Source organism: Chelonia mydas, chromosome 3 (assembly GCF_015237465.2).
Source record: "Chelonia mydas isolate rCheMyd1 chromosome 3, rCheMyd1.pri.v2, whole genome shotgun sequence".
Lineage (NCBI taxonomy): Eukaryota > Metazoa > Chordata > Testudines > Cheloniidae > Chelonia > Chelonia mydas.
The window spans coordinates 178,382,063-178,395,830 of NC_057851.1; the positions used below are offsets into that span (position 1 = coordinate 178,382,063).

The window sequence follows — 13,768 nt, forward strand, 5'->3', positions numbered from 1 at the left end:
TCACACCTGCAAAAATCAGGATGGAAGGTACTTTTTACAGGGTAATAAAAAGATTTTAAAACACAGAGGATTCCCCTCTAGGCTCAACTTCAAAGTTACAAAGACAGGAATAAACCTCCCTCTTAGCATAGGGAAAATTCACAAGCTAAAAACAAAAGATGATCTAATGCATTTCCTTGCTATTACTTACAATTTCTGTAATTTTAGATGTATCACTTCAGGATCTTTTTAGGAGCTGGTTTACCTGCTTGGTCTCGCTCTCTCTTTCTCTGTCCCGAGAGGGAACAAACAAAGAGAGCACAAACAAAACCTTCCCCACCCTCCAGATTTGAAAGTATCTTCTTTCCCCATTGGTCCTTCTGGTCAGGTGCCAACTAGGTTAATTGAACTGATTAACCCCTTACAGATAAGTGATTCTGTACCTCTGGCCAGGAGGGATTTTATGTTACTGCATACATAAAGATTGTTAGCCTTCCCTTTATATTTATGACACGCCCCCCAAATCACAGACGGTGCTGGACAGCCTGTTCCACACTGGCTGTGATTTCTTCCTGGAGCTCTAGAAGAAATCAGAGTTAATAAGACACATGCACCTTTAGATATACTACTGATTATATAAAAACTAACAATATTTCCCACATTTCAAGGATGATTTTAATTAGCGGATTCTGGGAAACACTTTGTTAGAAGCTCCTGAAATGTGTTGTATTTCAAAATCAAAATCTTGGAGAGCTAAACTCCACGGAAGAAGTTTTTTGTTATTTTCCTTGACGGTATGAAGCCACTTCAGCGCAGCATGGTCGGTTTGCAGGTGGAAACACCGTCCCCAAACATATGGGCGTAGCTTTTCCAGAGCGTACACAATGGCATAACATTCCTTTTTCATGATTGACCAGTGGCTTTCCCTCTCAGACAGTTTTTTGCTGAGAAACACAACAGGATGGAATCTTGATCCAGTCCGTCCTGCATTAAGACTGCTTCCACACCACGCTCGGACACATCTGTGGTTACTAGGAAAGGTTTGTCAAAGTCTGGGGCCCTTAGCACAGGGTCAGACATGAGTGTCGCTTTAAGCTGGTTAAAGGCCTTCTGACACTCTTCAGTCCACTGAACTGCATTTGGCTGTTTCTTTTTGGTCAGGTCGGTCAGTGGGGCAGCGATTTGGCTGTATTGTGGTACAAATCACCTGTAATATCCGGCCAAGCCTAAGAAGGATTGGACCTGTTTCTTTGACTTTGGGACAGGCCACTTTTGGATAGCATTCACTTTGGCCTGTAGGGGGTTGATAGTTCCTTGACCCACCTGGTGTCCAAAGTACATCACTCTGTTTAGGCCTATTTGACACTTTTTAGCCTTAACAGTTAGTCCTGCCTCCCTTATGTACTCAAAGATTTTTCGTAGATCCTCCAGGTGTTCTGGCCAAGAATCACACAATATGGCCACATTGGCAAGGTAGGCAACTGCAGATTCTCCTAATCCCGCTAGGAGACCATCTACAAGTCTTTGGAAGGTGGCGGGTGCATTCCGCAGCCTGAAAGGAAGCACATTAAATTCTTACAGCCCCTTATGGGTGATGAAGGCTGACCTTTCCTTGGCGGATTCATCTAGGATTCACGTCACCGTCACGACATCCAACACATCTCAGGAGCTTCTAACAAAGTGGCTGATGCACTCTCCCGTGAAAGTTTCCCAGAATCAACTGGTTAAAATCGTCCTTGAGATGTAGAAAATATTGTTAGTCTTTATGTACTTGGTAGTATATTTAGAGATGCATGTGTCTTATTAATTCTGTTTTCCTAGAGCTCCAGGAATAAATCCCAGCCAGTGTTTCACCCTAGCTGAGATTTGGGGGGTGTGTCATAAATATAAAGGGAAAGGTAAACCCCTTTGAAATCCCTCCTGGCCAGGGGAAAGCTCCTCTCACCTGTAAAGGGTTAAGGGAGGTTTTTCATGCAGGTCCCCACATCTGTACCCTAGAGTTCAGAGTGGGGGAGGAATCTTGATACAAGTTGTGTTTTAATATGTGTTAGCTATCATGTCTACAATATAAAGTACTTGTATGACCTCATTACAATAGTATCTGAGGACTTCACAGTCTTTTAAAATGTAGGTTTCAGAGTAGCAGCCGTGTTAGTCTGTATTCACTTCATCGGATGCATCGAAAGCTTATGCTCAAATAAATTGGTTAGTCTCTAAGGTGCTCCTAGTACTCCTTTTCTTTTTAAAATGTATTTTTACCTCACAGCATCCATGTGAGGTAGGGTATGTTAAGGTTCCTTGCTTAGCCTGGCTGCGGGTGACCATTCCCACCCTCTTGGCTAGTTTCACATGATTGGTCCGCTCCAAGGGTATCTGGGAGGTATCTAGGCCTGCGGACCTCTGGTGTGATTCTGGTGCAATGAACTGTAATCTGTTGGGGTTCTTGGGGCAGTTGGCCTTTATATGCCCCAGCTCGTTACATTTAAAACATCGTCCAGCTGACGGGTCACTGGGGCGAAGAGGGTTGCTGGAGAACGGGGTGGTGGGACGATAAGGGGTCTGGAGGGTTCTTTGGGAGGTAGGTGGGGCTTTGGGCGGCCCCTGATAATAGGGTGTGGTCTGGGGTTGTCCCTTCTGGTCTCCACTCCAACTGCGACCAGTTTTCTTCTTCTCTGCCACCTCCACCCATCTGGCTCCGATCTCTCCTGCCTCCATTACAGTTTTGGGCTTCCCATCTAGGATGTATCTTTCTGTTTCCTCAGGAACACCCTCTAAGAATTGTTCCATTTGCATTAGGAAGGGCAAATTTACTGGAGACTCACCACTTGCTCCTGATATCCAGGCATCCCAATGTTTCACAACGTGGTAGGCATGTCGGGTAAATGACACGTCTGGTTTCCACCTTAGGGCTCTGAACCTCCGACGAGAATGCTCGGGTGTTATCCCCATTCTGACTCTCGCCTTGAATTTAAACAGTTCATACTGGTTCATGTGTTCTTTAGGCATTTCAGCTGCCACCTCAGCTAAGGGTCCACTGAGCTGTGGCCTCAGCTCTACCATGTATTGGTCGGTAGAGATGCTGTACCCAAGGCAGGCCCTTTCGAAGTTTTCTAAGAAGGCCTCAGTATCATCACCTGCCTTGTAGGTGGGGAACTTTCTGGGATGGGAAATGGTACTTGGAGAAGGACTGCTAGGGTTTGTTGGGATATTCCGCTGAGCCTTTATCTTCTCCATCTCCTCCACATGCTTCCTCTCTTTTTCCTTTTCCTCCAGTTCTTTGTCCCTTGCTTCCATAGCTCTCCTGTGAGCAGCCGCTTGGTGTTGTTCTGCCTCTTTCACTGCCTCCCTTTCTTTCTCCTTTGGCTCCATTGTTCTCCTGTGAGCAGCTTCTAGAGCTTTTTCGGTTGCTTTCATTGTCTCCAGTTTGGCTAACTCCAATTTGTGTAGTGCCTTGGTGTCTGACATCTTTACCTCTCTGTTTTTAACTAACTTTACACCCGAGGTTTAGAAATAAACAAACAAAACTGGGCTGTAAAATTTTGCTGTGCTGGAATAGAATACCTATTCTCTGATAGTGATTGTCAGCCTACAGAAAAAGACAATTCCCTTGTCTCTGCTCTGGGCCCAAATCAAAGCAAAAAACTTCCAACTACTTGGAAACCTGCTTACCAGCAGCCCAAAGGAAAAAAAATTCCTTTTTTAAACTTGTGCTCCTTGTGAAAAATCAAAATCCAAAAAAACACCACCCCTGCCACTTTTGTCTCCAGGCAAATGGGTAGAACACCCCCCCCTCTATTTACATTTAGGGAAAAAAAAACTCTGGGTTGGAAGACTGTGAATTTCCCTGCAGGAGTTAAGTACCCTGCCTCCAGGCAAAGAAAACCTGCAATTCACAAAGATAATCCCCTTTTGTCTCTGCTTGGCCACAAAGCAGAGAAAAACAAGCTGCTTTCCGTTTCAGCTGCTTTCTGGACTTCCTTTCCAAAGGAAAAAAATTTCCTTTTTTAAAATCTGTATTTCTAGTTCAAAAAATCTCAACTGGATCTCAAAATGATTTCAGGTTAATCCCACCACTCTGCCACCATGTCAAGGTTCCTCCCCCACTCTGAACTCTAGGGTACAGATGTGGGGACCTGCATGAAAAACCTCCTAAGCTTACGTTTACCAGCTTAGGTCAAAACTTCCCCAAGATACAAAATATTCCACCCTTTGTCCTTGGATTGGCCGCTACCACCACCAAACTAATACTGGTTACTGGGGAAGAGCTGTTTGGACATGTCTTTCCCCCCAAAATACTTCCCAAAACCTTGCACCCCACTTCCTGGACAAGGTTTGGTAAAAAGCCTCACCAATTTGTCTAGGTGACTACAGACCCAGACCCTTGGATCTTAAGAACAATGAACAATCCTCCCAACGCTTGCACCCCCCCTTTCCTGGGAAATGTTGGATAAAAAGCCTCACCAATTTGCATAGTTGACCACAGACCCAAACCCTTGGATCTGAGAACAATGAAAAAGCATTCAGTTTTCTTACAAGAAGACTTTTAATAAAAATAGAAGTAAATAGAAATAAAGAAATCCCCCCTGTAAAATCAGGATGGTAGATACCTTACAGGGTATTTAGATTCAAAACATAGAGAACCCCTCTAGGCAAAACTTTAAGTTACAAAAAAGATACACAGACAGAAATAGTTATTCTATTCAGCACAGTTCTTTTCTCAGCCATTTAAAGAAATCATAATCTAACATGTACCTAGCTAGATTACTTACTAAAAGTTCTAAGACTTCATTCCTGGTCTATCCCCAGCAAAGACAGAATATAGACAGACACACAGACCCTTTGTTTCTCTCCCTCCTCCCAGCTTTTGAAAGTATCTTGTCTCCTCATTGGTCATTTTGGTCAGGTGCCAGCAAGGTTACCTTTAGCTTCTTAACCCTTTACAGGTGAGAGGAGCTTTCCCCTGGCCAGGAGGGATTTCAAAGGGGTTTACCCTTCCCTTTATATTTATGACAACTTGTTTTTCTAGTCTAGACATGGACTGTACATGTAAGATACAGCTTGCAGGGGAGAGGCTTAAGGTGATGGCTGACAACCACACAGGTGTGAGATCCTTGACAATTGGTTTCCCGTTGTCAAGATATGCAGTGCCCTCTACTCTGCTCCCGTTCTCACATTCATCCATCTATTAGTTAGTTGCTCTAACAATCACCTATGTGCCTTCTTCCACATGGTCCGCTATGCATGGTCCAGCCTTCCTGAGCTCATCCTCCAGGCCTCAACCTGTTCACATTTAAGTCCTTCTTAAACACCTATTTCTGTTGTAACCCATAATTAATCTAGTTGATTTGTATAGAAAATCCATTTTATAGTTCCCCTTCCTTGAAGTATGTTTACTTTGCTGTTTGTCCATCAAAGAACTCTTCAAGGCAGGCATCACCCCTTCTTATGTGTCCGGAAAATGCCTCGCATATTATGGGTGCTATCATAAACATATAATAATATCCAGAACAATAGAATATTATAATGGATGTGGGAGCTCTCCCAGTATTTAGGTACTTAGTTTCACAAAACTGAGTTACTGGGAATGATATGTTGTTTTGCAAACAGTTACTGGATTTTTCAGCACAAAAGTCTGTTTCCTTTCGCATATAGTACAACAGGTACACACATTTCTTCAGAATCCTTCATTGTGTCCTGCTCTGAAAATTCTGCCTACAAATTCATAGTCTCAAATTATTGCGATGCCAATTGCAACTTGTTAGTTAAAGTGGAGTTCTGTTCTGCATGTAAAGCAGGGATATTAATAAAGAATTTTTACAAAGAAACATTTCTTTATTGCTAGTCAATACTTCACTTGGAAACAAATCCTATTCTTAGCATACAGCTTGATAACCAGATGTGTGCTTAGGAGTTCTTCATGTACAGTGGGAGAATTAATTCTTACCCATGTTTAGAGAGCAGCAGTTGAGCTGTTTCACAATCGCTGCTGCATAAACCTATGTTCTTCTTCAAGTGATTGTCCACCCAGATTCCACTCTCAGTGCTCATGCCCCCATGCATTTGAGATTGGATTATTTTTGAATAGCAGTGCCTGTTGTTTCAATGGCTGTGCTCTGCATGCCTTCACATCCAGTGGAGTCTCATGAGAGACAGTTGAAATAGGGAGTAGACTCCCTGCTACAACTCAGAGCAATGGAAGAAGTGTCCTTAGAATTCACAGGAAAGGGCTTTCATTCCCATTACTTCCTACTTCCAAACAAGAAAGGGGATTGGAGACCCATCCTCAATCTTTGCGGTCTCAACATGTTTATTCATCATTTCTAATTCTGCATCATCAGCTAGCTTCCGTAATACCTTCCCTGGATCCTCTGGACTGATTCATAGCTCTCAACCTTCAGGATGCTTACTTTCATACCTCCATCTTCCTAGCCCACAGAAAGTGATTGAGATTCCTGGTAGGAGCATCTCAATACCAATACAGAGTCCTGTCTTTTGGGTTCTCAGGAGCTCCTCAGGTCTTCACTGAAGTCCTGTCTGCACATTTTTGTAGGTGAGGAATACAGGTTTATCCTTATGTAGATGACTTGGTGGTTCAGGGAAAATCCCTACAGCAGGAAACCGACTAGACTTATTAGAATCATAGAAGATTAGGGTTGGAAGAGTCCTCAGGAGGTCATCTAGTCCAACCCCCTGCTCAAATAAGGACCAACACCAACTAAATCATCCCAGGTAGGGCTTTGTCAAGCCGGGCCTTAAAAACCAGTAAGGATGGAGATTCCACCACCTCCCTAGGTAACCCATTCTAGTGCTTCACCACCCTCCTAGTGAAATAGTTTTTCCTAATATCCAACCTAGACCTCCCCCACTGCAACTTGAGACCATTGCTTCTTGTTCTGTCATCTGCCACCAATAAGAACAGCCGAGCTCCATCCTCTTTGGAACCCCCCTTCAAGTAGTTGAAGGCTGCTGTCAAATCCCCCCTCACTCTTATTTTCTGTAGACTAAATAAGCCCGGTTTCCTTAGCCTCTCCTCATAAGTCATGTGCCGCAGCCCCCTAATAATTTTTGTTGCCCTCTGCTGGACTCTCTCCAATTTGTCCACATCTTTTCTGTAGTGGAGGGCCCAAAACTGGGTGCAATGCTCCAGATGTGGTCTCACCAGTGCCGAATAGAGGGGAATAAATCACTTCCCTCGATCTGCTGGCAATGCTCCTACTAATGCAGCCCAATATACCATTAGCTTTCTTGGCAACAAGGGCACACTGTTGACTCATATGCAGCTTCTCGTGCATTGTAATCCCCAGGTCCTTTTCTGCAGAACTGCCGCGTAGCCAGTTGGTCCCCAACCTGTAGCACTGCATGGGATTCTTCCATCCTAAGTGCAGAACTCTGCACTTGTCCTTGTTGAACCTCATCAGATTTCTTTTGGCCCAATCCTCCAATTAGTCTAGGTCACTCTGGACCCTATCCCTAGCCTCCAGCGTATCTGGATAGAGTACCCCCCAGCTTAGTGTCATCCGCGAACTTGCTGAGGGTGCAATCCATCCCATCATCCAGATCATTAATGAAGATGTTGAACAAAATTGGCCTTAGGACTGGCTCCTAGGGCATTCCGCTTGGCTGTCAATGGATGGATTAGATCCTCCATCTGTTTACCTTACTGGGGCTAAAGGTCAACAAGGAAAAGTCCATTTTGACCCTGACTCAGACCATGCAGTTCATTGGTGCCGTATTAAATTCCAAATGATGATAGGCCAGAGCATTTTGGACATTTCCCAGAACACCAATGAGATGTGCCTCAAAGTCATGTGACACATGGCATCTTGTGCCTTTGTTACACAGCATGCTATACTTTGCCTTTAGCCTCTGCAAGGATAGTTGAGATCAGCCTATCCACCAAACAGACACAGCATGAACCTGTTGGTCACAGTTGCTCTAGAAGTCCTATTCTCATTAAATTGCTGGACAGAACCACTTCAGCTGTGCAATGGAATTCCTTTCTTGGTGCCTCTTCCTACCTGGGCCTTGGTGATGGATGCCTACACAGAAGCATGGGAAGCTTGTCTCGAACAAGTCAGGATTCAATTATTATGGTCTCCATGGAAAGCTATGCTACATATAAATGTCCTGGAGCTGAGAGCCATATGGTTGGCATGCAAAGCCTTTTTACCCCTTCCCTAAGGCCTCACCATTCAAATGCTGACAGACAACATCACTGCAATGTACTATATCGATAAACATGGTCAGGGAGGGGACACATTTCTCCCTCTCTCCCCCAACACACAGTGTGTCAAGAGACAACACAACTTTGGAACTGGTGCATACTTCACCATTTTACACCAGTAGCCCTCTACCTACTTGGGCTACAAAACCAACTAGTGGATCAATTCAGCAAGGATTTTTCAGTGAATCACAAATGGTCCCTCAACCACTCAGTCTTCCATGACATCATCTTCAGGTGGGTTTACCTATTTGTGCCCAGAGGGGGCACAAGCCTGGGTTTGCTGACAGAAACTTTTCTTCTCTCATGGGCACCAGGACTATTCTGTGCCTTCCCACAGATTTCTATGATACCCAGAGTTCTTCGAAAACTACAACAGAATGCAGGCGATGTGATCATGGTACCCCCTGCATGGATCTGGCAGTTTTGGTTCTCCATCCTGGTGAATCTATCATACCACTTCTCTCTGACTTAGTTTCCCACCACTAAGGCCAGATCCTGCACCCAGCTCCAGCAGGACCACCCAGGTGGTGGCTGAATGACTTCATTAAAGAGGAGCTGCTCATCTGAATTAAAAAACATCTTGTTACAAAGCAGAAAAACCTTCAACCAGAATGACCTACAGGGCTAACTGGGGGAGATTTTCTATCATGGTGGTTCAGCAGCAGCTTTTGCCATTGACAATCTCAGTCCTGACTCTTTTGAACTATTTACTTACTCTGAAGCAATCTAGACTTTGTTAGTTCAATCAGGGTACATTTAACAGTGATCTCAGCAAATAATCCTCCAGTTCAGAGTTACACTATATTTTCACATTCCTTGATGGGGAGATTTTTTTAAGGGTCTCACTCATGTCTTCCCATCTATTGGGTAGCTTCCCTCTTCCTGTGAATTCAACTTAGTTGTCATTCAGTTAATGGGACCCAACCCCCTTTGTACTCTTGGCAACCTGCTTTCTTTACTACCTGTCAATAAAAATGGCCTTTCTGATGGTACTACTTCAGTTAGTAGAGTGGCAGAAAGTCAGTCCCTTATGCCGGTCCCACTTTACACCATATTTCATAAAGACAAGGTCAACCTTAGGCTGTACCCCAAGTTCCTTCTTAAGGTAGGCTTGGATTTTCACCTCAGTCGTATATATCTGCCTACCAGTTTTCCCCCAAAACCTCATTCCACCCCAGGCAAAACAAAACTTCATACCGTAGACTTGGTGAGGCTTTATCCTTTTATTTGGAAGTCATTTAGATCCTCTCCCAGATTGTTTGTGGCTTTCATAAAAAGGGTTACTGGGCAACCTATTTCCATGCAGAGGTTATCTAAATGGGTTTCAGATCATATTAAGAATTGCTATCAGATAGATAAGAAGTATCCTCCCAGTTACATTAGAACCCAGTCCACTAAGGCTCAGGCAGTCTCTGCCGCTTGCTTGGGTAATATACTAATATCTGAAATATGTAGGGTGAAACCTGTAACTCTGTTAATACATTTACTTCCCATTATACCCTGGTACAGACTTCCAGATTGGATACCCAACTCTAATAATGCAGTCCTGCAGTCGCTCTTTAAGTAGGACGTCTCTTTCCACCTTGAGGCTTGAGATAACTGCTTGCCAGTCACCAAGAGTGGAAGCTGTATGGGCAATCACTCAAAGAAAGAATGGTTACTTTGCAGTAACTGTGGTTCTTCGAGATATGTTTTTGCTTTTTTTGCCTCTGTCTTCATGAACAAGATCAGCTCCCAGACTACTGCACTGGGCAGCACAGTATGGGGAGGAGGTGACCAGCCCTCTGTGGAAAAAGAAGTGGTTCCGGACTATTTAAAAAAGCTGGATGAGCACAAGTCCATGGGGCCAGATGCACTGCATTGGTGGGTGCTAAAGGAGTTGGCAGATTGCAGAGCCATCAGCCGTTATCTTTGAAAACTCACGGCAATCAGGGGAGGTCCCGGACGACTGGAAAAAGGCGAATGTAGTGCCCATCTTTAAAAAAGGGAAGAAGGAGGATCTGGGGAACTACAAGCCAGTCAGTCTCACCACAGTCCCTGGAAAAATCATGGAGCAGGTCCTCGAGGAATCAATTTTGAAGCACTTAGAGGAGAGGAAAGTCATCAGGAACAGTCAGCATGGATTCACCAAGGGCAAGTCATGCCTGACTAACTTAATTGCCTTCTATGACAAGATAACTGGCTCTGTGGATGAGGGGAAAGCCGTGGATGTGTTATTCCTTGACTTTAGCAAAACTTTTGACATGGTCTCCCACAGTATTCTTGCCAGCAAGTTAAAGAAGTATGGGCTGGATGAATGGACTATAAGGTGGATAGAAAGCTGGCTAGATCGTCGGGCTTAACGGGTAATGATCAATGGCTCCATGTCTAGTTGATAGCCGGTATCAAGTGGAGTGCCCCAAGGGTTGGTCCTGGGGCCGGTTTTGTTCAATATCTTCATTAATGATCTGGAAGATGGCATGGATTGCACCCTCAGCAAGTGTTTGCAGATGACACTAAACTGGGAGGAGTGGTAGATATGCTGGAGGGTAGGGATAAGATACAGAGGAACCTAGACAAATTAGAGGATTGGGCCAAAAGAAATCTGATGACGTTCAACAAGGACAAGTGCAGAGTCCTGCACTTAGGATGGAAGAATCACATGCACTGCTACAGACTAGGGACCGAGTGGCTAGGCAGCAGTTCTGCAGAAAAGGACCTAGGGGTTACAGTGGACGAGAAGCTGGATATGAGTCAACAGTGTGCCCTTGTTGCCAAGAAGGCTAACAGCATTTTGGGCTGTATAAGTAGGAACATTGCCAGCAGATCGAGGGACATGATCATTCCCTTCTATTCGGCATTGGTGAGGCCTCATCTGGAGTACTGTGTCCAGTTTTGGGCCCCACACTCCATGGATGTGGAAAAATTGGAAAGAGTCCAGCAGAGGGCAACAAAAATGATTAGGGGGCTGGAGCACATGATTGATGAGGAGAGGCTGAGGGAACTGGGATTATTTAGTCTGCAGAAGAGAAGAATGAGGTGGGATTTGATAGCTGCTTTCAACTACCTGAAAGGGGGTTCCAAAGAGGATGGATCTAGACTGTTCTCAGTGGTAGCAGATGACAGAACAAGGAGTAATGGTCTCAAGTTGCAGTGGGGGAAGTTTAGGTTGGATATTAGGAAAAACTTTTTCACCTTGAGGGTGGTGAAGCACTGGAATGGGTTACCTAGGGAGATGGTGGAATCTCCTTCCTTAGATATTTTTAAGGTCAGGCTTGACAAAGCCCTGTCTGGGATGATTTAGTTGGGGATTAGACCTGCTTTGAGCAGGGGGTTGAACTAGATGACCTCCTGAGGTCCCTTCCAACCCTGATATTCTATGATTCTATGTTGACCCATAAAAATTCCATGGCCTACTCTTCTTCCCTAAGGACTAATTCAGAGTCCTATCTATATGGGATTCTTACTGGTGAAGGAAGTGAATTGCAGTAGAAGCTCCTTTATACCCTCAGCTGTGGCGGTTGTGAGGTTATGCAGGTTCAGGCATGGCCCCCGTGGAATTGCTATTCAAAAATAAGCTGATCTCACATGAATGAGAGAGTGGAATCCGTATGGACAACACCTCTTGAAGAACCACAGTTACTACAGGGTAATTAACCATTGTTTCCTCCTATATCCCTTTTCATGGTGGTCAGTTGGCTAATGGATCAAATAGTTACACACAAGACTTGCAGCTGGTGTGCTCTTAAATCTACTCTCCTTGGTAGAGTGAATGGTTTCTCCATATAGCTGTATAGACCCTTGCACATTTCTCAAATCCTAACCTCAACCCGGCACAATACAACTGTACCATTCTGCTGCGTTCAAGGCCTTTTGTTTCAAGTCAGAGGATCAAGAATTGTAAAAGTACTTTCAGTGTAAAAGTACTTGACTATGTATTTGTTGCCCACCGTAAAACATTCCATTTTGTTATGACTGCTTTGAAATTCAATTTGCAGTATATTTGTTGTGTTGTACAAGCTGTTAATGAAATATCACCTTTGATATTGTATATTATTTTTGTACAGCTGATGGGAAGTTTTTGGCATCTATTGGGTTAGATGATAATCACAGCATTGTATTCTGGGATTGGAAAAAAGGAGAAAAGATAGCCACAACAAGGTAAGAATATTTCCAAGTGCAAACATGCACTGCGATGATCACTGCCTATTCTGATCACCATTTTACATTGTTCTGTATAATATTAACTAAAAATTTTAAGATATTGTTTGGAATAAAAAATATCACATCTCACTGAAAACAGAGTAATGTTTCAGAAGAATATATCTAGGTAAAAAACATTAGGATATATAGTTTAAAATTGGAAAATTCTGTAAACTGTTTCTACCGGGAACTCCCTATCCTTTCTGGGAAGATTGCTGCATTGGAATCTTAATAAAAAAGAATAACCCTTTATAGGGCTCATGTCACTTTTTTTTTTTCATTCTTTCATCCCTTGACCCAGGATTGTCAAAATCATTTAAATCAAAAATTGTATATTTTTCCTTTATATGATGGATAGTATTCTGGATTGAAGATTCCCTCTCGATGTACATATACTGCTTTATATCAAATAAGGGGAGGTGGGTCCTCTCATATAAACAGATTTTTCCAGGCCTATTGGTACTGCCAGGTCACCTGTCTCCCTGCTGAATCAGCAGTTTCTGCAGTATTTGTCCCTTTGAGTCACTAACAGGAAGCTTAGCTGCTAACAGCGGTGGTTAAGAAACTTTTGTAATTGCTTGAAACAGATAGTATGAATAGAATTGGTCTGCAGGTCATATTTCTGATAGATTTTTTTATTTTAAAATATGGAATAGCAATTGTTTCTTTTTATTAAAATAGTTCTGTTCATAGCAAGATTCAGACAAGAATGTTAAAAATTTATAACAAACTAAAGAAAGAGAGTCTGAGGAAGTGGGCATTCACCCACAAAAGCTTATGCTCCAATACATCTGTTAGTCTATAAGATGCCACAGGACTCTTTGCCGCTTTTAAAGAAAGAGAGAAAATCTTGCTCCCTCTCTCCCTCCCAACACTCTTCAAGGAAGTATTCTCTGTCAGCTTCTCATAATACACAAATTATTTCTTTGATGCATCTTTTACTCTTACTTATATAGCAAATGTAAAGAGTTCATGACATTTTTTTACTTTGAATAAGGGGTAGCCCACCTGAAAAGGTTTGAGAAATGCTGTTCCATACCATATGAAAGCTGGGATGCCAAGTTACTCACCGGGGTATACAGAAATGGTTTCTGTCTCTAATGGTTCACCAGAGAATGGTTGTTAAAATCAAGAGGGTCATCAGAATTATATGACTTTTTTTAAGGTCTGATATTTTGGACCTATCTAGAACAAATTACATGGTCATTCTAGAAAGCTGAGAATCCCCATTTTAAAATACTAATAATATAAAGTATCAGTTTCTACCCTTGATGATTGACAACACATTGAATTTAGAAATTAGCATTAGTGCCCATCTAGCATTGCTTTTTTTGCACAGGTCCAAAACTGAACATAGAAGATCCCAGAACTCAAACAACTGTA

The 13,768-nt window shown here is 43.1% G+C and overlaps 1 protein-coding gene across 2 annotated transcripts in view; it reads left to right on the forward strand.

Moving 5' to 3' along the window:
* The window catches only part of EML6 (EMAP like 6), a 329,709-nt gene that overhangs the window by 187,908 nt on the left and 128,033 nt on the right, over positions 1-13,768 (forward strand). For both annotated transcript variants that reach the window (XM_043543860.1, XM_037895940.2), the window contains exon 17: positions 12,250-12,343. In XM_043543860.1, coding sequence (XP_043399795.1) covers positions 12,250-12,343 — 94 coding nt within the window. The remainder of the gene's footprint in view (positions 1-12,249; positions 12,344-13,768) is intronic.